Source organism: Neoarius graeffei, chromosome 14 (genome assembly GCF_027579695.1).
Source record: "Neoarius graeffei isolate fNeoGra1 chromosome 14, fNeoGra1.pri, whole genome shotgun sequence".
NCBI lineage: Eukaryota > Metazoa > Chordata > Actinopteri > Siluriformes > Ariidae > Neoarius > Neoarius graeffei.
The window spans coordinates 56,725,913-56,751,069 of record NC_083582.1 but is presented as its reverse complement, the minus strand read 5'-3'; the positions used below and the strand labels follow the sequence as shown (position 1 = coordinate 56,751,069).

General features: G+C 41.6%; 1 protein-coding gene across 2 annotated transcripts in view; it reads right to left on the bottom strand.

Moving 5' to 3' along the window:
* Positions 1–5,350: 5,350 nt before the first annotated feature.
* The window catches only part of mtpap (mitochondrial poly(A) polymerase), a 62,358-nt gene continuing 42,551 nt past the window's right edge, over positions 5,351–25,157 (bottom strand). The window contains exons 9-10 of one of the 2 annotated variants that reach the window (XR_009656523.1): positions 5,914–6,013; positions 5,351–5,828 (exon numbers count right to left, since the gene is read on the bottom strand). Coding sequence is in view for 1 of the 2 variants with exons in the window: in XM_060940089.1 (XP_060796072.1) it covers positions 5,799–5,828 (30 nt within the window). In the remaining variant the exon portion in view is untranslated. The remainder of the gene's footprint in view (positions 5,829–5,913; positions 6,014–25,157) is intronic. The other variant, XM_060940089.1, reaches the window with a different exon arrangement.

Sequence of the window (25,157 nt, the reverse complement as noted above, 5' to 3'; positions counted from 1 at the left end):
CGAAGAAGAATGTCTACTTGATAACCTCACGGGTAAGTGGCATTAAGACGCTTATCATAAAGAGACTATGCAGGATGTTTTATCGTAAGAATGTTCAAAATCTAAACTCAGTTCCAGATAATGACAGGGTTGTAAATATGTATGTTTTTGTCTAAAAAAAAATATCACAAATCACCGACTATGCAGTTATCATTCAATCCGAAAATCAACTTAACAGATGTACTAGGAGTATTGAATTAGAAGATTACACCTACCTGATATGAAGTGTTCACTACAAATTCGGCTGGTAGAACTGGGGTACCAGTTTTCTCTTCGCACAGCGGACACCCATTTTGCGCGTCTCTCCTCGTCTGTGGGGAATCTATAAAATGACAGGCCCTCCTTTTGGCCCTGTCTGTTGGTACAACCAAATGCTGAACGAGATATAACCATTCTCGAAAGATCTACTCCCACACACTTGATAATTAGAACGGGTTCGTCTAAGTTCTATGCACGGCCATGCCGTCCAAGATGGCAGATAAACAAATATCACGTGACCCCGTGACGTCACGTGCACGCTGTCTATACCATTTATCCTCCTGAGGGTCATGGGTGAGCTGGAGTCAATCCCAGCTGACTTTGGGTAAGAGGTGGGGTACAGGTCCTGGACAGGTCGCCAATCTATCGCGGGGCTAACACAAGAAGAAGAAGAAGCCTTTATTTGTCACATGCACACTCAAGCACACAGTGAAATTCATCCTCTGCATTTAACCCATCTGAAGCAATGAACACATGCACACACACCCAGAACAGTGGGCTACCTACTACATACTACAGCACCTGAGGAGTAGTTGGGGGTTAGGTACCTTGCTCAAGGGCACTTCAGCCCAAGGCTGCCCCATGTTAACCTAACTGCATGTCTTTGAACTGTGGAGGAAACCCATGCAGACACGGGGAGAACATGCAAACTCCACATAGAAAGGGCCCTGTTGGCCACTGGGCTCAAACCCAGAACCTTCTTGCTGTGAGGCGACAGTGCTAACTAGACCCCGAAGCCGTTTGTTTTCAGGATAATGGCTGGCTGATGAAATTATTGGCTGGCTAGCTGACTCAGCCAAAACCTTAATGGCTGCTGCAGCCACCAAAATGTTTATGGCTACAAATGGCTGATACTGGACGTCACTGCGTGGCATATATCCGGGCGAATGGATCAAACAAATGGGGGGAATAAATAGCAAATTACCACAGGTCCCCTGGTCTCTTACTTCATTGTAAATATAAATCTAGCAAGATTGTAGTTCAATGCTAATAATAAGCTAATCTGGATTGTTCGAGGAAGGCATCTAGCTATCTACTCTCACTAGCAATGACCAGTGAAGGACTGGCAGCTATCTTACTATGATGAAAGTAGAGTGGTGGAGTACTTTTTTTTTATCAATCTCGAAGTATGTGAAACAAACAAACAAACAAAAAAAAATACCTTTACACTTTCCCTCAGCAGCGGCAAAGAATGCAGCCATCTCGTCGATATCGGAGTCGATTGATGCTCTGGGTGGGTTCCCGGGTTCCCCAGTGTATCGTGGTAACAGTGTGAGGGGCGGGAAGCCAGACAGGTAGTCACAACGGCAAGCTTGTGGTGGCTCTCTGTGCTGTGATATCAGTTCTAAATCTCTACAGTGTATGCCTATACGTCTCTATTGTGTTACTACTAGTGTGTACAGTTGATCATGTTTGTGTCACTTTTCTTGTAGCTCATGATGTGGATAAACCCATTATTTGATGTACACAATTCTTAGTGGCTCAGCCAAATTTTATTAGATAGCGGCTCAAATTGGCTTACAAAATTATTGGCTGGCGGCGGCTCAAATTCTAAATGGCGGTTTTAGCGGCGCCTGGCGGCGGCTTCGGGGTCTAGTGCTAACCACTACACCACCATGCCGCCCAAACAATCATTCACACTTACTTTCACACCTATGGGCAATTTAGAGTAGCCAGTTGACCTAATCTGCATGTCTTTGGACTTTTGGAGGAAACTAGAACACCCAGAGGAAACCCACATTGTCATGACAAGAACATGCAAACTCCACACAGAAAGGCCCCAGTCAACTGGCTGGGTCGAACCCAGATCCTCCTTACTGTGAGGTGATAGAGCAAACCACTGCATTCCTGTGCTGCCCACATAGTAAACAGGAATTTAAAAGGAAAAAAAAAATCATGTGCACAATATATCTGAGTGGTGTGGGAATGGGAATGCTAAAAGACTTGGGGTCAAGGAAGAGTTATGTAACCCCTGATTAAAGCTACAAAGATAAGAGACAGATCAGTGCCCACTTAAAGTAACCAGCACATGGTTTAAACACAGCGGTTCGAGTCTGCAGGAATTCACAACTTTCACTTGAACTATTTTTCAGTAGTGTGATTTGAATAGAAAACAATAGCCTATCTATTCTTAATTTCATTCAAATACCGTACAGTGTGTCCTAAAAATATGAAAGTTATGAAGTAAAAAAAACAAAAACAAAATAAAACGTAAAGTTCCAAACAGATCAAAGATGGAAAAGGTGACTGTTAAAATTCTTGCGCTGCAAATAAGGATAATATTTAAACCAATCCAAAACTGGCCAGATGTTTACTCTAGCAATTACTATGGCCATCCAAGTGGTTATAAAATATATACTGTATTTTTGTAGTTATAGCTATGTAAGGTGGTCTCCATTATGAGAAGGATTCCAGAAGCGGGTCTATTTAATGCTCATTTTAATGCCAGGTTTCTGTGAGAGCAGCTTTGCTAACCGCTCCACGTCCTCCTGCTGGTCGACTCGACTGCCCCATAAAGTCTTTGAGCCCCGCTGCAGCTAGACCACCAACACTGCCTGAACGACCTCTGTTTCTACTCCACTCTCTCTTTCATTACAATGACCACCTGCAAGATTTAGGTTATTTTCCACGGAGAAAGAAAAAATATACACTTATGCATTGGCTGTTATTAAATGTTATTAAATAATGTCTAGGATTGGAAAACCCATTATGCACAATATGTAAAAAAAAACCTAAAGAATGCCTCAAGCTGTGCCCCATGCCTCATCTCAACAGTCATAATAATAATAATGGAAGAAGCTGGGGGAAAAAAAACCCAAAACCCCAACCTAATTTCCAGGTTATTCTCTGATTATTCACCCTAAAGCCTTGTCCCATTCAGTCCCTTTCTGCTATAATGGGAACTGTCTCCCTAAACCTGGGAATTTCTTAGTGGCATTTAACCAAGTCGCCAAGATTGTTTCCAGTATTAACAAAACTCCCATGATCCCAGTTAACATAGTGCTGGAATGCTGCCTGATAGCCTCAGCATTCCTGGAGATAAAAGTGGAGGGAAGTGAGATATCTGAGCCATTATCTTCACTGAACAGAGGCCATCTGACAGGCCAGAAAACTATAAATATAAACAAGTACCCAGAGCAGCATACCATCTCAGGGATGCTCAACGTAAGACATATTCTGATCAGAAGAACATGGTTTTGTAGTGAAAAGTGTTCATTCTATTCTATTCTATTCTATTCTATTCTATTCTATTCTATTCTATTCATCTTACTTGTCTTAGGTACTATATTTGCATTAAATAAGCTCATTCGCATTAACATATACACATTCTGTTTTCACCAATAAGACTAAGTGTAATTTTAGGATTAGATCTTTTGTTTAGATGTTCCACCTAAAGCCATATCCAGAAAAAGCAGAAATGGACATTTATGTTTACTTTTTTTTTTTTTGAATTTTCAGTAAGGTCCCACCCTCAGAAACATGATAATTGTCAAGTTACAAGGAATCAGGTCTCTGAAGACCAAATAATTTATCCACAGCAAGTCTGGCCATGCCAACTTCACAAAACCACATTAATTACAAACTAAACCTTGATTGAAGTCCCTTTCATGGTGAAAGACTCCACAGGAGGAAACTATAGGAATTACGTAAGGTTTGAATTCTTGATTATGATGGTCAGATGGTGTTTATTTATTTTCCTTTCCCAGTATACCTCAAACTAGTGCCAGCTGTAATTTAATTCATGTGTTTTATTAATGTACTCATTATTTATAGTATGTTATCATTTAAAGTAAGGGACTTGTATGTTGGATGCTCAACATAACCTAAGCCAAATAAATGGGAAAATGGAGTTTAAAAACATATTAAACAAAGAAAAAATTATAATGGTAGATTTGGTGAAGTTAAGGAAACAGAACTTTCTAACATTCAGTAAGTTTTCCAGAGTCTTCAGAAGAGATCCATTCATTATCCGTAACCGCTTATCCTGTGCAGGGTTGTGGGCAAGCTGGAGCCTATCCCAGCTGACTATGGGCGAGAGGCAGGGTACACCCTGGACAAGTCACCAGATCATCGCAGGGCTGATACATAGAAACAAACAAACAATCTTTCACACTCACATTTACACCTACGGTCAATTTAGAGCCACCAATTAGCCTAACCTGCATGTCTTTGGACTGTAGGGGAAACCAGAGCACCCGGAGGAAACCCACACGGACACGGGTAGAACATGCAAACTCCACACAGAAAGGCCCCTGTCGGCCACTGGGCTCAACCCCAGAACCTTCTTGCTGTGAAGCGACAGTGCTAACCACTACACCACCATGCCGCCTCTTCAGAAGAGATCTAATCTCTCATCTCATCTCATTATCTCTAGCCGCTTTATCCTTCTACAGGGTCGCAGGCAAGCTGGAGCCTATCCCAGCTGACTACGGGCGAAAGGCGGGGTACACCCTGGACAAGTCGCCAGGTCATCACAGGGCTGACACATAGACACAGACAACCATTCACACTCACATTCACACCTACGGTCAATTTAGAGTCACCAGTTAACCTAACCTGCATGTCTTTGGACTGTGGGGGAAACCAGAGCACCCGGAGGAAACCCACACGGACACGGGTAGAACATGCAAACTCCACACAGAAAGGCCCCTGTCGGCCACTGGGCTCAACCCCAGAACCTTCTTGCTGTGAAGCGACAGTGCTAACCACTACACCACCGTGCCGCCTCTTCAGAAGAGATGACAAGCTTTTTTTCCCCCAAAATTAATTTCAGGAGATAGAAAATGAGAGGTTAATGAGATAAGGAGTGTTTATAGCTGCTATAACATTACTGATGTGAGGAACTAACTTGTTTCCCAGATGACACACAACATTTGATGCAACTATAAACTGATTTAAAAAAAGAAGGATGTGAAAATAATAAAATGCAATCATTGGTAAATTGCTGAGGTGTAATAGGAAAAAAAAGCACTTCAGGAAGCTTTATTGAAGGTAAAATAATCAACTTCAGGGTGGTAATGGATACCACCATGCCATGGATTAGTTTATATTTTTATTCCTTACTTAAATCATGTTAAAGTGTTTGTTATTTTAGGTCTTGTTTGAAGTGAAATGTGTGTGAGTGCTGAAGTATGTGACCCGTGACCCAACACCAACCAAAACCATACATATAACCTGAAGTGGAGTTCACTAGGCTTAAAGATCATTTGACCAGTGTATTAACCTCTGACTTTCCTTGTCTTAATGTCTTAATCTTATAAGCTGGTCCATTCTGTCTTGAGAGAAAGAGAGAGATGCTGTAATAAAGTTGCATTGGTTCATCAGTAACTGAACACTCTCATTATAACAGTCCAGAGGGAAGAAGCAAATGTAATGTGTGAGGCAAGAAATGAAGAATATGGCGATGACAATATTAAGTTAGAATAGAATTTACATGGGAAAGAACTGAAAGCAAATATAGAAACTCCAGATGATGGATGGCACCAGGCTGGAATGACCCCTTAAGTGTCCTTTCCACCCATAAAGAGTTTCTGAAAAAAAGGACATAGACAGTGACTAAAAACAGAACAAATAAGCAAGATTTCACATGAGTGGTCAAGAAACACACACACTGACCACTTGAATAGGAACTTGTTCTTGATTCTAAGATCCCTGTTCTTGGCTGCAGGAGTGGAACCCATTATGGTCTTCTGCTGTTACATGCTGAGCTGTTTTTCTGCTGGTGACATGGTTGTAAAGAGTAATTATATGAGTTGGTACCGGTATACACTACCGTTCAAAAGTTTGGGGTCACCCAGACAATTTGGTGTTTTCCATGAAAAGTCACACTTTTATTTACCACCATAAGTTGTAAAATGAATAGAAAATATAGTCAAGACATTTTTCTGGCCATTTTGAGCATTTAATCGACCCCACAAATGTGATGCTCCAGAAACTCAATCTGCTCAAAGGAAGGTCAGTTTTATAGCTTCTCTAAAGAGCTCAACTGTTTTCAGCTGTGCTAACATGATTGTACAAGGGTTTTCTAATCATCCATTAGCCTTCTGAGGCAATGAGCAAACACATTGTACCATTAGAACACTGGAGTGAGAGTTGCTGGAAATGGGCCTCTATACACCTATGGAGATATTGCACCAAAAACCAGACATTTGCAGCTAGAATAGTCATTTACCACATTAGCAATGTATAGAGTGGATTTCTGATTAGTTTAAAGTGATCTTCATTGAAAAGAAAAGTGCTTTTCTTTCAAAAATAAGGACATTTCAAAGTGACCCCAAACTTTTGAACAGTAGTGTATCTTTCCTGGCAACTCAAACCAATCTGGCCATTTCTCTGACCTCTCTTATCAACAAGGCGTTTCCACCCACAGAACTGTCGCTCACTCAATGTTTTTTGTTTTTCACACTATTCTGTGTAAACTCTAGAGACTGTTGTGTGTGAAAACCCCAGGAGATGAGCAGGTTCTGAAATACTCAAACCAGTCCATCTGGCTCAAACCAATGCCCATGCCACAGTGAAAGTCACAGAGATCACAAATTTTCCCATTCTGATGTTTGAAGTGAACATTAACTGAAGCTCTTGATTTCTATCTGCATGATTTTATGCGTTGGGATTGGCTGATTAGATAACTACATAAAACAGCAGGTGGATGGGTGTTCCTAATAAAGTGCCTGGTGAGTACGGTATATACAGGGTTAGTCAAAATTATGTTAACACTAATGGATTATTTTTCTCCTGAATGTGTGGTGCGCCGTGACTGCTGCTGGCGTAATTGGGCCCTACTTTTTTGACACCCCAACAGTGACATCAGATGTCTACTTACAGATGAAGCAACCGTACGCCATTGATGAACTTCCACTACAGATCCGATTGGCGTGGTATTTCCAACAGGATGGCGCACCGCCGCATTTTGGCCGTACTGTTCGTGCTTATCTCGACCACGCATTTCCAGGTCAATGGATAGGTTGCGTTGGACCATTGCCGTGGCCTCCACATTCCCTTGATTTGAAGCCCTGTGATTTCTGGTGATGGGTTATGGTGAAGGAAAGCGTGTATAGCAGGAAAATTTTGTGATATCAATGACCTCAAAGACAGAATAAGGACTGTGGTATCATCTGTTCCCTGCGAAATGTGTGCCTGGGCTTTAAATGGTACTGTTGCTCGCTGGTTTTTGTGTGTTGAATACGATGGCGAACAGGTTGAGACCGTCCTGTAAATCATCTTGCACATATGATGTATGTTTTGTGAATAAATGGTTTCTACCATTTAAGTGTTAATATAATTTTGACTAACCCTGTGTGTGTGTGTATATATATATATATATATATATATATATATATATATAGAGAGAGAGAGAGAGAGAGAGAGAGAGAGATTCCACGGCACACACCCATGTTTTGGCTCCTTGGGCTGTTGAGACAGAACCAGCTTGATGACAGAGAGTGAAATGGAACCAACTAGGATTACGGCTGTGAGTAACTGGATGCAAAACAACTCGACATTTTGTTGTTTTGTCTCTGTCTTATGGCATGTTAGATTTTAAATGAAACCAGAACTGATCAGTCTCAGCTGCACGATCTTGCATGTTAAATTTTCATTAAGGATGTTGGGTTACTACATAACTTCATTCAAAAATTGAGAAATGTAATCAAAGTTGAATATGTTGCTGCAGACTTGTTGCATACAAATGTTCCTAATTTTTAACAATATTTCCAACAGTTAATTTTGAGGAGCCTTGAAGCCTACTGCTACACGTTTGTGGTTGTTTAAATTAGATTTTTTAACATCAAGATGACCTACTGAGACATTTTATTATACTTAGTACATAAAGTAATGGTGGCAGCATGGTGGTGTAGTGGTTAGCGCTGTCGCCTCACAGCAAGAAGGTCCGGGTTCGAGCCCCGTGGCCGGTGAGGGCCTTTCTGTGCGGAGTTTGCATGTTCTCCCCGTGTCCGCGTGGGTTTCCTCCGGGTGCTCCAGTTTCCCCCAAAGACATGCAGGTTAGGTTAACTGGTGACTCTAAATTGACCGTAGGTGTGAATGTGAGTGTGAATGGTTGTCTGTGTCTATGTGTCGGCCCTGTGATGACCTGGCGACTTGTCCAGGGTGTACCCCGCCTTTCGCCCGTAGTCAGCTGGAATAGGCTCCAGCTTGCCTGCGACCCTGTAGAACAGGATAAAGCGGCTAGAGATAATGAGATGAGATGAGTACATAAAGTAATGGTAGCAGCATGGTGGTGTAGTGGTTAGCGCTGTCGCCTCACAGCAAGAAGGTCCTGGGTTCGAGTCCAGTGGCTAGCGGGGCCTTTCTCTCTCCCCCCCAAAAATCTGTCCCTCTGAGTTACATGTCGGTCCTGGGATCGAGATGCTGACCTCTTCTGCTCCTCAGACCTGCCTGATCCATCCTGGTGCCCTGTGTCTGGTTGGAGTCTCATCGCATCGCTCCTGTGAAGGACGGCTCCCATGAGGACAGTTGAAAGTCACACCTGGAAGACGCTCTAGACTCTTACAGTAATGCTTTTATGGCTGAGGACTACAGTTGACTTGCTAACTTTAGGACTGCAGTTGTCATGAACAGTTTTGCACTCAAGTTTCCATCAATGAAGAGTTACATCATCAACGAAACTGTCTTCATGTTAAAACTGTTAATATTATAGTTATGCTGTCTGTTGTTGCCCAAATGAGGATGGGTTCCCTTTTGAGTCTGGTTCCTCTCGAGGTTTCTTCCTCATGTCGTCTGAGGGAATTTTTCCTTGCCGCCATCGCCACAGGCTTGCTCATTGGGGATAGATTAGGGATAAAATTAGCTCATGTTTTAAGTCGTTCAAATTCTGTAAAGCTGCTTTGCGACAATGTTTATTGTTAAAAGCGCGATACAAATAAACTTGACTTGACTTTCTGTGTGGAGTTTCCATGTTCCCTCCATGTCTGCGTGGGTTAACTCTGGGTGGTCCAGTTTCCTCCACAGTCCAAAGACATGCAGGTTAGGCTAATTGGTGGCTCTAAATTGACCGTAGGTGTGAATGCGAGCATGAATGGTTGTTTGTCTCTGTATCAGCCCTGTGATGACCTGGCAACTTGTCCAGGGTGTACCCTGCCTTTCACCCATAGTCAGCTGGGATAGGCTCCAGCTTGCCTACGACCCTGTAGAACAGGATAAGCAGCTACAGATAATGGATGGATGGATAAAGTAATGGCCCATAGCGGAATGGACATGGACAACTGTTAAAATACTTCTGATCCCTTAAAATGGGATCTATGTCAGACTATGTACCAAAAAAACTTTTGGATAAACCTAAGCATCTAATTAAAGCTGACAGTATCCAGTTTAATGGAATATTAACTGTTTTATCTCAATCCAATATCCTGTAGAGAAAAATTTTACAGACTGCATGGTAGTATATCATTTTATAATAAGTATATATAAGTTTATATTAATGTCATGCTGGCAGTTTTGGTAGTATTAGCATATGCATAATAATGACATGCAATGGCACTCATTTTGTCCCCCAAGCTGTTTGTTTGTAATCAACCTTCTGATGAAATTTCAAAACAAACTGGGGTGGGTTTCCCAAAAGCCTCTTAACGCTAAGAGCATCTTAACTAGGAGAGAGAGTGTTGTTCGGTCTACCATCCAACGATGATCTTTGTGCTGCAGTTCTTTTGGGGAACTCAGGGCTGTTGTACAGCATCCTGCTGACTGACAAAAAGCTAGTCTGTGAGTTAATAATGAGTGGTTAAAGTTAGTATCGAGGGATTGAAAGCTGAAATTTCACAATAGACGAACGCATATAATTTATCTGATAATACTACAAGTTGTATACAGGCCATTTAAGTTTGTCTTAAATGGGTTACAGATGAAAATTCAGCAACTATTTCAGCATCCTTTTTCATAGTACAAAAGGCAGAGTCCCAGACTCTCAAGAGTCCTAGATAATTACTTTCAAATAAAGAACATTTCCAGTCAGACTAAATCCAGAAGCAAAAAAAAAAAAAAAAACCAAAACCTACAGTTTTAAAGGGAGCAAAGAGAGCAAGAGAGCGACCTAGTTAAGCCCACAATCCAGCCGCTCACAAAGTCCTTTGTAATTACTATTTCAATTCTTTGGGACTCCTCACCAGAACCTCGCCATTTAACCTCACACACTGAAAAAGAAAAGTTGCATTTCTTCAGCTGAATTCAGCTTATTCAGACTCGGGCAACGTGCAGATGAGGAGTGTGAGGCAGAGAGCATTTCAGTCAAACAGCTGAAGTAAATATGCATATATTCACAATAAAAGAGTGGCGTAAGCTTTCAAACCAGGGAATAAACGAACACAATGTGACAGGGAGACAAACAAGAATGATGCTAGTCACTGTAAGCACATGTGGTGTGTCTCCTGTAGTTCCTCCCACTCTAGTAGCCTTCCTTTCATCATCCCATTGGGTATTGTAAGAGCATATTAAATACAAAAAAATATTTCCTTAACTGTGGCTCATCTGACTCCCTTACTACACGATAAACTGTATTATCTCCTTTTTTTAATTGCCATATCAACAGACTCTTGTGTTTTTAACCGGTCAGTGTTAAGCAACATGGCCTTAGACTTGCAAAATCATAACAATTCTTTGTATGAAAAATTAAGGAATGTTTGGTTAAGGTTATGACTTGCTGAAATCCAAAAATAGTACCTTCCCTTCATTTCCTTGAACAAATGCTATTTTTTTTCATAGCATCAGATAGGGTTTGTGATGCTATTTTATTAGAAAAATGGGCTTCTCCAGGTTTCTTCACATTACATTACAGGCATTTAGCAGACGTTCTTATCCAGAGTGATGTACAATGTACCCAGAACAGCTTACGGGTTAGGTGTCTTGCTCAAGGGCACCTCAGCCATTCTTGCTGGTCCAGGGAATCAAACCAGCAACCTTTTGGTCCCATAGCTGCTTGTCTAACTATTAGGCCATGGCTTCCCCACGTAGTTAATAGTTTTTAGGTGTTTCACTAAAGTGTTCTGCCCTGTGATGACCTGGCGACTTGTCCAGGGTGTACCCCGCCTTTCGCCCGTAGTCAGCTGGGATAGGCTCCAGCTTGCCTGCGACCCTGTAGAAGGATAAAGCGGCTAGAGATAATGAGAGACGATACTAAAGTATTCTATGTGCTATGATAGCTAGATGTTTAGACAGCTAAATGTCTTCTTAGACAGCTATAGAAGAAGAAGAAGCCTTTATTTGACACATGCACACTCAAGCACAGTGAAATTTGTCCTCTGCATTTAACCCATCTGAAGTAGTGAACACATGCATGCACACCCACACACACATATACCCAGAGCAGTGAGCAGCTATGCTCCAGCACCCGGGGAGCAGTTGGGGGTTAGGTGCCTTGGTCAAAAGCACCCAGAAGAAACCCCAGGCAGACACAGGGAGAACATGCAAACTCCACACAGAAAGGCCCCCGTCGGCCACTGGGCTCAGACCCAGAACCTTCTTGCTGTGAGGCGACAGTGCTAACCACCATGCCACCCGATAGATAGTTATTTATATATCCTACCTTATTTTGTAATCTTCTATTTTCTCGATAAGTGTACCATGGGGAGCCTGAGGGAAATTGGATTTCAATGCACTGTATACTTGTACAGTGCCTTGAAAAAGTATTCATACCCCTTGAACTTTTTCACATTTTTCCACCTTACAACCACGAACTTAAAAGTTTTTTATTGAGGTTTTATGTGATAGACCAACACAGAGTAGCACATAATTGTGAAGTGAAACGAAAATGATAAATGGTCTTCAAAATTTTAAACAAATAAAAATCTGAAAAATGTGATGTGCATTAGTATTCAGCCCCCCTGTGTCAATACTTTGTAGAGCCACCTTTTGCTGCAATTACAGCTGCAAGTCTTTTGTGGTATGTCTCTAACAGTTTTGCACATCTAGACACTGAAATTTTTGCCCATTCTTCTTTGCAAAATAACTCAAGCTCAGCCAAATTGGATGGAGAGCGTCTGTGAACAGCAATTTTCAAGTCTTGCCACAGATGCTCAATGGGATTTAGGCCTGGACTTTGACTGGGCCGTTCTAACACATGAATATTCTTTGATCTAAACCATTCCATTGTAGCTCTGGCTGTATGTTTAGGGTCATTGTCTTGCTGGAAGGTGAATCTCCTTCTCAGTCTCAAGTCTTTTGCAGCCTCCAACAGGTTTTCTTCCAGGATTGCCCTGTATTTAGCTCCATCCATCTTCCCATCAACTCTGACCAGCTTCCTTGTCCCTGCTGAAGAAAAGCATCCCCATAGCATGATGCTGCCACCACCATGTTTCACAGTGGGGATGGTGTGTGCAGGGTGATGAGCAGTGTTAGTTTTCCGCCACACATAGCGCTTTGCATTTAAGCCAAAAAGTTCAACTTTGGTCTCATCTGACCAAAGCACCTTCTTCCACATGTTTGCTGTGTCCCCTACATGGCTTCTGGCAAACTGCAAACGGGACTTCTTATGCCTGTCTTTCAACAATGGCTTTCTTCTTGCCACTCTTCCAAAAAGGCCAGATTTGTGGAGTGTACGACTTATAGTTGTCCTGTGCACAGATTCTCCCACCTGAGCTGTGGATTTCTGCAGCTCCTCCAGAGTGATCATGGGCCTCTTGGCTGCTTCTCTGACCAGTGCTCTCCTTGCTCGCTCAGTCAGTTTAGGTGGACGGCCATGTCTTGGTAGGTTTGCAGTTGTGCCATACTTTTTCCATTTTTGAATGATGGATTGAACAGTGCTTCTTGAGATGTTCAGAGTTTGGGATATTTTTTTATAACCTAACCCTGCTTTAAACTTCTCCAGAACTTTATCCCTGACCTGTCTGGTGAGTTCTTTGGTCTTCATGATGCTGTTTGTTCTTCAGTGTTCTCTAACAAACCACTGAGGCCTTCATAGAACAAGTGTATTTATGCGGAGAGTAAATTACACACAGTAGGACTCTATTAACTAATTAGATGACTTCTGAAGGCAATTGATTGCACTGGATTGTATTTAGAGGTATCAGAGTACAGGGGGCTGAATACTAATGCACACCACATTTTTCAGATTCTTATTTGTTTAAAATTTTGAAGACCATTTATCATTTTTGTTTCACTTCACAATTATGTGCTACTCTGTGTTGGTCTATCACATAAAATCTCAATAAAAACTTTTAAGTTCGTGGTTGTAAGGTGGAAAAATGTGAAAAAGTTCAAGGGGTATGAATACTTTTTCAAGGCACTGTACATGAGCGTATTGACAATAAAGCTCTCTTTAATCTTGAATCTATCCTCTATTAGTCTATTATAAAAGCATCTGTGGGACAAACTGAAGAACACTTTAGGGTTTTAAATGTAACCCCTTCTTTAAAACTGTATGTATGTCAATGATCAGAGAACAGAAAAAGTGCTTTATTGAAATAAAAGGGTTTCTTTGGAAGAGCAATTATTCATAAATATTTTTATTTATGAATCAACCATTTTTCTGTGCTATAACTTTCCTTATACTATAGCCACTCTCCTACACTCTCTGCCTTTGTCTTTCTTAATAGCTCCCTTGTCCCTCTCGAATGTGACATTACTTAAAGGAGATACGCAGAACCATGGCCTCACTTTTCGTTTATAAATGCCTTGAGAACTCAAGAATGGCACAGGAATAGTTTTAAGCGTTAACAATAAATCTAATATAGTAATTTTTACGATTAAAGTGATTCATATAAATAGCGGTCTGAGTGAATGACCTTGACATCTGTGACCTCACAGCAGGAAGTCTATCGGTCTCATCGCCATTTCCGCTATACTAAAACACAGAGCTGACTGCAACTTCAATCCTCCATTTTGAGCTAATTTATCGCCATGCCACATAGATGTGTTGCTGGCGGGTGCAGCAACACGACAGAAGGTGGATTTACGTTGCATTCATGGGCCAAGAATGTTCAAACTGCAAAGATTTGGACACGTTTTGCGAGAAATTCACAGAATGGGCACCTACGAAGTGGTCTCTCCTCTGCTCTGCGCATTTTACTGATGACTCGTACAAGACCTCTGATCTATTGAGGAGCATTGGCTATAAGCCCGTATTGAAAGAGGGTGTAGTACCAACAGTTAAAGGAAAAGAAAACTACAAGAAAAGGAAAGTAAGTTCAGTTGCACCAGTTCTCCTGGAGTGTGAGCCGAGCAGTAATGGCAGAGTACTCAGTATGGAGAAAACGGAGAATGAATGGACCAGTCGTCAGATTTGTCCGCTGGATATGCTTGCCTCAGCAGCAATATCTCGCCCTTACGTGGAAGACGCAAATGAACGAAGAACTGAAAGTCAGATTGTTTCAAAACAATCGGCCACAAGCTCGGCCTTCAGGAAGCGAGAACACAGACAAGTAAGATGCGACTCTCATTTGGTTACATAACAACAAAAACAACAACACTTGTTGTTTACCTGCATTTAGATTAATACATGTAACTTGTATTGTGTGTTTAAGTTACCGGTATAAGATTATTTAATTTGCTTCAGAATGTGATTGTCTCAGTTCATCTGATTATTTAATTAGCCTTTTACGTTTTATCAGTGAAAATGCATGCATGTACATGTATGCTGCGTAAGTTATAAGGCCTATCCTGTTTTAATGAGAGTCACATGAGACTGTCAGTTCAATTCCATCCAATTCTCTAGACGGCTTTGTTCTCTGGCTTTATTTCGTAAGGTGGGGGCCTCCGTGGCACTATCGGATTCACTTTCCTATGGTTCGAACTGATACGGTTCTACGTGTATAGCAGTAGCATGTACACACACTCCAATTTCAGGACTATTACAGTCAGATGTATTACTATCTGAGGAATCCAAAGAATCTCCAATAAATCCAAACGAAGAGGCCATTGCAACCACGCTCGCCTGCCGAGTCCGGCTTTGGTCTATAGCTGTCAAAGACCTCGGCCTTAAAACCGGTTACCGCTGTGACGTCACCCACCCAGGGCTGGCTGGCTCAGCAGGGCAGCTCGAATGCCAACTTTGTGGTCGATTTTAACTCTCAAAAATATATATTTTTTATTCCCAATTATGCAGCATACAAGAGTCAAGGATGGACATACTATCCACTCAGAAATGTATTTAAAAATAAAGGTTCTGCGTATCTCCTTTAAGTAAACAGGCTGTGTTAGCCATGTCAGAGCAGCGGGGTAAAACTGGGCAGTAGCTTTACACCTCTCGCTGTCTCCCTCCTTCCATCAGCATGGATGTGTGCTGATCGGGGTGAGGGTGGAAAATTCCTGAGCTGTAAGCTAGCTGCACTCCTGGGCTGCCTCCCTCCTAAATTAAAGGCATGTGTGGAATCTTGAGCCAAGGTTCTGACAGTGAGGCAAAAGAAGAATAGCAGAAAGATGAGGAGAGTACTCGAGAAAGGGTGGATAATGAGAGAGAAAGGTATATCTAAAGTGACAGACGAATTAAAATGAATGTGAAAGGGAAAATCCGAAGATGGGGGTCAGGACAGGGTGGAAATCAGAGATGCATTATTAATTTTGATGGAAAACATCAAAGGAGAAGGACAGAGAAGAGACAGGGAGGGAAAGAAGCTGCTCCTCAGGGATGGACAAGTACATGTCCTCTAACTCTGCCTCTCATTCTTTGCACCTCTTCTCACTCCTTGGCATGTTAGAGAAGAGAAGGGTGTTAGAGAGTGCAGATGTGAATACCCTAAATGCCAGTTTAATAAAAAGAAAACAAACCTGGCCCACTTTCTCCAGCCTAACCTGGCCTACCAGAAGGGAATTAGGACCTGCTGCCGAGGGGTCGGAAGGAAACTTCTGGATCCCCTCCAGCCCCTAAGTTCAATCTTCTCATCCCCACGAGCTACCTAAACACAGATGTGTATGAGCGAGCACACACCCTAGAAAAGCTCTGTGTGAGTGTATGAGTACTCCTTACCAAATAAACTAGTCATATTTGCTTTTGGTTTATAGATGAGCAAGCCTCCAGAATTTTGCTCCTTTTAAAGGATAAAGCATTTGATCTAAGCAATGAACAAGTAGTGGAGTAGGTTCTGGGTTTGAACTCAGTGGCCAACAGAGGCCTTTCTGTGTGGAGTTTACATGTTCTCCCCATATCTGTGTGGGTTTCCTCCGGGTGGTCCAGTTCACCCCATAGTCCAAAGATATGTAGTTAGGTTACTCTAAGGCCCTGTCCACGCGGCAACGGATTCAGGTGAATCTGATAAAATTGTTTATCGTTTCGGCCTGGCGTCCACATGGCACCGGCGTTTTGGGTGCCCGAAAACGAAATCTTTTGAGAACGGGTTCCAGAGTGAAAAAATCTGGCAACAGTGCCATTGCGAAGTCGTCTGGATGAGTAGAACGGATTTGTTTACGATGACGTCACAACCACATGACTGTCAGTGCTTCACGCCGGGTAGAAGTGTAACGAACTCGATGCGAGTTGTCAACAAATCCTATAATTTGGTTCATGAAACGCGCTTACAAAATATTTTCACTGTGAATATTTATTGTGTAATGGTGCAAAGTGAGAGAGAGAGAGAGAGAGAGAGAGAGAGAGAATAGCCCTTAGGGCAAAGTCTTTAGTCCAAACACTGCGGAAGCAGTACCAAACCGTGCACCGCCCGTGCGCTTTCCAAAAACAAAAACAATCCTGCCAGCAAAAATAGGAAAAAAAAGGAGCGCTCTCACCTCTTCAGATGTTGGTTTAAGTCCGACAATACATTCCTCAAAAAGGCTAATGCTACAGAAGAAGGCTAGTGCTACAGAAGAAGGAGTTTATGCGCATGCGTCTACTTCTTCTATTGTTCTGGTGTCTCCGATCGGACCGTCTTACAGCGCACGTAGTGGTGTGGCATGTGTATTGCATCGTTTTCAGCAAGCATTGCGTTGCCATATGAACCTGAAATTTTACTGATCCGTTGCCCATGTGGACGCGATATTTAAAAAAAAAAATCTCGTTGCCGTTGTCGTGTGGATGTAGCCTAAGTTGTCCATAGGCATGAACGTGTATGTGAATGGTTGGTCACAAGCCTGGAAACGGGAGGGTTGCGGCAGGAAGGGCATCCGGCATAAAACTGTGCTCCAATTAATATGACATGTCAAGGACATGGCAGCGACCCCACACACATAAGTGGGACAAGCTAGACGAAGAAGAAGAATGAACAAGTAGTGTAGTGGTTTGCACTGTTGCCTCATAGCAAGAAGGTTCTGGGTTTGAACCTCACAGTTGACTGAGGCCTTTCTATGTGGAGTGTCTCTAACCTGAAGTCAGCTGGGATTGGCTCCAGGTGACCCTGAGGGATAAGTGTTATAGATAGTGGATGATTAGTCAGACCTAATAAAATATTAGACTGGTTAACTCTGATATAAAAGTTTAGGTAATTTATTAGACCCAGAACCAGGAATAACTAGAGATGTTTTTAGTGCCCACATTTCAGAAATACAAATCACCCAAATTACATACACACAGGCACAAAGTCAAACTCTTTCTCAAAAAAAAATTTTTTTTAAATCCTGTTACACCACGAGAAACGTTTTTACTTCAATCCCTGATTAAGACAAGAATCCGAGAGGACTACCATTAAGAAAACCCTGAACAGGAAAAGCAATAGCTTAATGAACATTGTGGTTTGTTTCCAAGTAAACATGAGTATGCTCATAAAATATTTTTCTTTTTTTTTATTTAAATGTGCTTGTAAACCAATGAAATAATGCAAAGTATTGCACTATAGCTTTGACCCTTGGTAATGTCTTTAGCAAAGAGGCACCAAGCAAACTCTGGAGTTTCAAATTTGCTAGAGGCAAATTCCTTAAAAAAAAAAAAAACCTTCAAATGTCAAAACAACATCAAATGTCATTCAAGCTTCAGCTGATTCATCACCTGCTGATTAAGCTGTTTGCAAAAAAGCAGCAACATTTTTTACATTTTGTATTCATGGCCTATCTAACTAGCAGATATGACACTATAATATGTAGCAGTATATTCCGTCTGCTGAATCTTCAAAGTTTTTTCCATTTGAACCCTAGAAACATAGATTTATATAGAATATATCTCTAATTTTGACAGAGTGCTTTTGTCCTTGGATTGAGTGACACGCATTAAACAAAAACTCAGAAAATCTGAAGTAGAAATAGGAAAAACTTGGGGCTACCTGTTTATGGAGTGTGATATTTGACCTCACACAGATCAACAACACAGCCGACATTTTAAACGTGACCTGACAAGCTTCGACATTTTTATTATCATGTCAATATGAAGTGTTTATAGAATGTAGTAACCTTCAAAATAAGGAAAGTGTTAAAGTTTTCATGCAGTGGCTAACGAAATGCTGTTTTTATTCTACTGTGAGATAACTGATATGTTTATTAGCTACTTGGTCCTGGCTTGCCTCCAGGAAAGTGGTTATTAAAGATGAATGAATAAACAAATTAATAAATGAATGCCATCATTTTTTTTTTAAATTATAATTATATACTGTATAAGACCCTGCAGTATATGCTTATGGAGATGGATTTTCAGATGTGGTTTTCTTTGAAGTGATACATTCGTCATGGCAATGAAGCGTGTTTCCAGTTTCTTTTCCCCTTTGGCAGTGATGTGCCTCTATTTCAGTTCCAGACAAACAGCACTAAAGACCTCGTTGTTCATGTGACCTTATTAGTCCATACCTGCTCATTTACCCTCTCAGTCATTCCTGCAGCTTTTATTTACTCTCACACTTTCTGCATTGTTAGTCATTAGGAATATCATACTAAGCTCACAGCAGCACGTTGTACTAGATAATGGTACAGGAGACACTTTATTGAAAATAAATAGATGGATAAATAAACTTCGGGACCAAAAAGGTCGTCTGTTCGATTCCCTGGAAACAGCAGGAATGGCTGAAGTGCCCTTGAGCAAGGCACCTAACCCCCAACTGCTCCCATTATCCATATGTTGTATGTCGGTCTGGACAAAAACGTCTGCTAAATGCCTGTAATGAATAATAAATGAATGAAACAGAATAACTAACTAACTGACTAACCATTCACCTTTGTTTTTTTGTTTCTTCCTAATTAACCCTTAGAAGTCTAAGACGTTTTTCCCCAATCTTTGATAGTTTTTTTTTTTCTTTCAGCACTTATGATTAGTGTATGGCCTGAATAACAAAATGTACTGTCCAATTGTTCAAAAGGTCTTGCTTGAATGCCGCACATCTGCTGTTTGTAGGACATCTTCTGCCTTTAGAATCAAACCATGAATACGTAAAAATAATCATAAAAAATTCTGAGCGCTGGTTTATAATTCAAACAAAATTTGAATTCAACTGTGGATTTGCAATCACGTTTTTGTTCGGCATAAGCCATCAATCTCCGGGCAAAAAGAGCAAGTTAAAATTATTCTCAAGACAAATAATACCTTAATTATAAAGCAGTGTGCAAGACATTCACCACGAGCTGGCTAGCGTGCCTGCCTCTCGATTGGGAGATCACGAGTTCTACTTGCAGTCGGGTCATAACCAAAGACCATCATAAAAATGGTACCTTCTGGCAAGGCATGCTGCAATACAGATGCAAGTGGGGAGTCAAACTCTTGTGGTTACCAGAGGACCAGCCCCCCACTGTAACCCTAGCTGTATAGGCTAGAGGCCGAGAGCTATAGAAGGGGAGATCGGAGCCGCCCAATGCACCTTAAGGGCCTGGCTAGTACTGGGATGGGAGACTGCCTGGGAAGTCCTGGCATGGGAAGGATTTTGACTTTTTGATGCATTTCATGGTCTAATTGAAGTGCAGACTTTCAGGTTTAATTCAAGGGGTTGAACAAAAGTATCCTATGAAACGTATAAGAATTGCAACCATTTTTCTACAAAGTCTCCTCATTTCAGGGGCTCAGAAGTAATTGGACAAATTAACATTACCATAAATAAAATGTTCATTTTTAATACTTTGTTGAGAATCCTGAAACCCATGGACATCAACAAACGCTGGGTTTCCTCCTTTATGATGCTTTGCCAGGCCTTTACTGCAGCTGTCTTCAGTTGTTGCTTGTTTGTGGGTCTTTCTGCCTTAAGTTTTGTCTTAAGCAAGTGAAATGCATGCTCGATCGGGTTGAGATCTGGTGAGTGACTTGGCCGTTGTGGAATATTCCACTTCTTTGCCTTAAAAAACTCCTGGGTTGCTTTCGCACTATGTTTTGGGTCATTGTCCATCTGTACTGTGAAGCGCCATCCAATCAACTTTGCTGCATTTGGCTGAATCTGAGCAGAAAGTATATCCTTATACACTTCAGAATTCATCCGGCTGCTTCTGTCTTCTGTCACATCATCAATAAACACTAGTAACCCAGTGCCACTGGAAGCCATGCGTGCCCATGCTATCACACTGCCTCCACCATGTTTTATAGAAGATGTGGTGTGCTTTGGATCATGAGCTGTTCCAAGCCTTCTCCATACTTTCTTCTTCTCATCATTCTGGTACAGGTTGATCTTCGTTTCATCTGTCCAAAGAATGCTGCTCCAGAACTGGCTTGGCTTTTTAGATGTTTTTTGGCAAAGTCTAATCTGGGCTTTCTATTTTTGAGGCTGATTAATGGTTTGCACCTTGTGGTGAACCCTCTGTATTTGCTCTCATGAAGTCTTCTCTTTATGGTAGACTTAGATACTGATACACCTACTTCCTGGAGACTGTTCTTCACTTGGGTGGATGTTGTGAAGGGGTTTTTCTTCACCATGGAAAGGATCCATGCAATCGTCCACCACTGTTGTCTTCCGTGGACGTCCAGGCCTTTTTGAGTTCCTGAGCTCACCAGTGCACTCCTTTTTTCTCAGAATGTTCCGAACTGTCGATTTGGCCACTCCTAACATTTCTGCTATCTCTCTGATGGATTTCTTCTTTTTTTCAGCCTAAGGATGGTCTGTTTCACTTCTATTGAGAGCTCCTTTGACCGCATGTTGTGGGTTCACAGCAACAGCTTCCAAATGCAAATGCCACACCTGGAATCAACTCCTCCAGACTTTTTACCTGCTTAATTGATGATAGATTAACGAGGGAATAGCCCATGCAGCCCATGAAATAGCTTTTGAGTTAACTGTCCAATTACCTTTGGTCCCTTGAAAAAGAGGCGGCTACATATTAAACAGCTGCAATTCCTAAACCCTTCCTCCACTTTGGATGTGAATACCCTCAAATTAAAGCTGCACTTTAAGCCCATATTGATTATATAAATGTATCTTGAATATCTCATCTCATTATCCCTAGCCGCTTTATCCTGTTCTACAGGGTCGCAGGCAAGCTGGAGCCTATCCCAGCTGACTACGGGCGAAAGGCGGGGTACACCCTGGACAAGTCGCCAGGTCATCACAGGGCCGACATAGAAAACCATTCACACCTACGGTCAATTTAGAGTCACCAGTTAACCTAACCTGCATGTCTTTGGACTGTGGGGGAAACCAGAGCACCTGGAGGAAACCCACGCGGACACGGGGAGAACATGCAAACTCCGCACAGAAAGGCCCTCGCCAGCCACGGGGCTCGAACCCGGACCTTCTTGCTGTGAGGTGACAGCACTAACCACTACACCACCATGCCGCCTATCTTGAATATGTTTTGGTAAACAGCTAAAATAACAAAACTTGTGTCAGTGTCCAAATATATATGGACCTGACTGTACCATCGCGTACATTTCAGGGTTATTTTAATTTTAATATTTATATTGCCAATTCCCTTAATAGATTTGAATATTAATATGTGCCTCAGGTAGCCTACATCAATCTCATAAACAGACGTGCTTAATTTTTATACACTAGAAGATAATTGAGCTGTAAATGTGTCAAATGAAATGATGCTGTTGATACTGTTCCCCTCAAATCCCAGGAGATCAGCAGATCCTGAAATAATCAAACCAGCCTGTTGTGCACCAAAAACCATGCCATGGTCAAAGTCTGTTTTTTTTTTCCTCCGTTGTGATGTTTGATGCGAACATTAACCCATGATTGGCTGATGGGATAATTGCATCAATGGGCAGGTGGACGGGTATTCCTAATAAAGTGGTCAGCGAGTGTAAATGTGCTGCTATCAATAGTGTGTCTAATTACGATCTTTGAAGGAATAATTCCCTGATCTGAAAAAAGATGACTTTTTATTCTTTTGTGTCTCTCATGGCAGAATTCGTTTCTAATAAACATGCAACAATAAGTTAGAGAAAATTTTTTTTATAAATGGCTCTTATAGGCATCAGAAGTGAAGAAATTGTGTTTACAAGAAAAGATGGACTGCAAACCACAGCTGGAGTGTAGACAAAACCCCCCCACACACAGACAATGCTGGGACTTTACGTAACTGGTGTGGGACAGTAGGGAGGATCTCCGATGAAGGCCAGACCTGACAGAGCTTGCTTTGTGTTTGTCTACCCACGTATGTATCCGCACTCCCTGAGAGGATGGGAGTTATAATTGTCCTCGACCTCAACTTCACAGTTCAGTGACCCTCCATCGACGCTATATTTTCTATGCCTTAAAGGAGTAGCTCATGTTTTTTTGCAGAAGAAAAGCAACATATAAGAGTTAGGCGAAATGTTTATAGGGCTTAGTGCATAATACAGCTTTATCACACGGCCTTAATGAAAGCCTTTTTTACTGAAAAGCAATAAAAAATAAAAACCTTTTTCACAGCTGTACAAAATGTACACATGCACGCGCGTGCGCACACACACACTGCACGATAAATGGTTACAGGTCGGAAACTAGGAAGGAATCATCTTCATACTTCTCAAAGTTCCGAAAGGAAATTTAGCATGAAAGGTGAAATTAGAGCCTACAATTGGGTCATTCACTAATAAAACGAGGAAGAAGGAGAGCTACCACCCTCGTACTACTATCCTAATGCTTTTAACAGACAGATCCTGCTGTTTATAGTTCCAGGAATGGGTGTCATTACTTAAGGATCCACAACCACAAGTAACATGAGCTCTGAAGGGCCTGTGCAGAACTTCCAGAGCTGACTAAATCTGTTGCTGTTGTCTGAGGATGGAGAGAGAGAGAGAGAGAGAGAAGGCAAGAAAAGCTCAAAAGGAAACTTTTGTGCATGTGAAAGAGTGCCCATGTAATTTGAGTTTATGAGAACAGCGTTGGCAGTTAGTCCTTAGACGCGCACAAACACATGCTGTATGACTAGCGTGAGGAAAAATGAACTGGTTTTATGAAGATTTATTCAAACTCATATTATTTCTCTATCTTGGCTGCTCAGCCCCCCACACACTCATTCTGAACAGTCCATGGCTGCACACACATGCAACACACCAGTGTTACCACGGCTATGGTTTATTACAGTGGTTTTGGTTTGGGCATTTTTCATGTCATATTAGTTATATTTTGCAAATGCATGCATATCCTATTGTACATGCGTAGATTGTGGTTATGATTAACATGTGAATTATAAGGTGTATCCTTTAAGAATAAGATACTGTAACTACAGTAAATGAATATGAACGTGGAACAAAATCTACTTTTACGGCATGAATGGAGCCTGTTATGCGATTTATGATATAGTCCTATGTAATAATACAAAACCATTTTAGGGACTTGGTCAAAGAACTAACTTTAACGGTATGCTTTTAAGAATACTGTTGTAAACAATTACAAAACCTTATGCAATCGGACTTTAAAAGCAATGTGGGTTTGATTGGCGCAGATTCAGAGGTTTGGGATTGGGTTGGTTTTGTCACGCAGACTTGGCGACCCTGCAATGCACTCAGATTCAGATTAGTCCTCTAATTATTAGCACGGTGTGCATTTGGAGTGGGTTTACATGGAAAAATGTAATATTCTATATTTATATAGCAATTTCCATTTTGAGTTCAAAACCTTAACTTGTGCTACATACAAAAAATCAGAACATTAAAACAACGTATTTATAATAAAGGAACATTAATGAACCAATTAACAATCATTAATGAATTATATTGATCGATGGTAACTAAACCACAAATCAGGAAAAGTTGGGATGGTATCTCATCTCATCTCATTATCTCTAGCCGCTTTATCCTTCTACAGGGTCGCAGGCAAGCTGGAGACTATCCCAGCTGACTACGGGCGAAAGGCGGGGTACACCCTGGACAAGTCGCCAGGTCATCACAGGGCTGACACATAGACACAGACAACCATTCACACTCACATTCACACCTACGGTCAATTTAGAGTCACCAGTTAACCTAACCTGCATGTCTTTGGACTGTGGGGGAAACCGGAGCACCCGGAGGAAACCCACGCGGACACGGGGAGAACATGCAAACTCCACACAGAAAGGCCCTCGCCGGCCACGGGGCTCGAACCCGGACCTTCTTGCTGTGAGGCGAGAGCGCTAACCACTACACCACCGTGCCGCCGGGATGGTATTGAAAATGCAAATAAAAAAAGAAAGCAATGATATTGAAATTTACTTTGACTTGTACTTCCTTGCAGACAGTATGGACCCAAGATATTTAAATTTTTTTTCATTTCATTTGTTAATATACATCCATTCCTGCATTTCATGCCTGCAACACGTTCCAAAAAAAGTTGGGAGTTTAGAGCCAATAATGAGGTAAAAAAAAAAAAGTTAAATAATGATGTGATTTGAAACAGGTGATGTCAGCAGGTGATTGCAATCACGATTTGGTACAAAATCAGTATCCAGGAAAGGCCTAGTCTTTGAGGAGCAAAGATGGGTCGAGGATCTCCAGTTTGCCAACAAATGCATGAGAAAATTATTGAAATGTTTAAAAACAATGTTCCTCAAAGAAAGATAAGAAGGAATTTGGATATTTCACTCTCTATGGTGCGTAAGCTCATTAAACAATTCAAGAAATCTGGAGGAATTTCGGTGCATAAAGGGCAAGGGCTCAAGCCTAAGCTGAACAGCCGTGATCT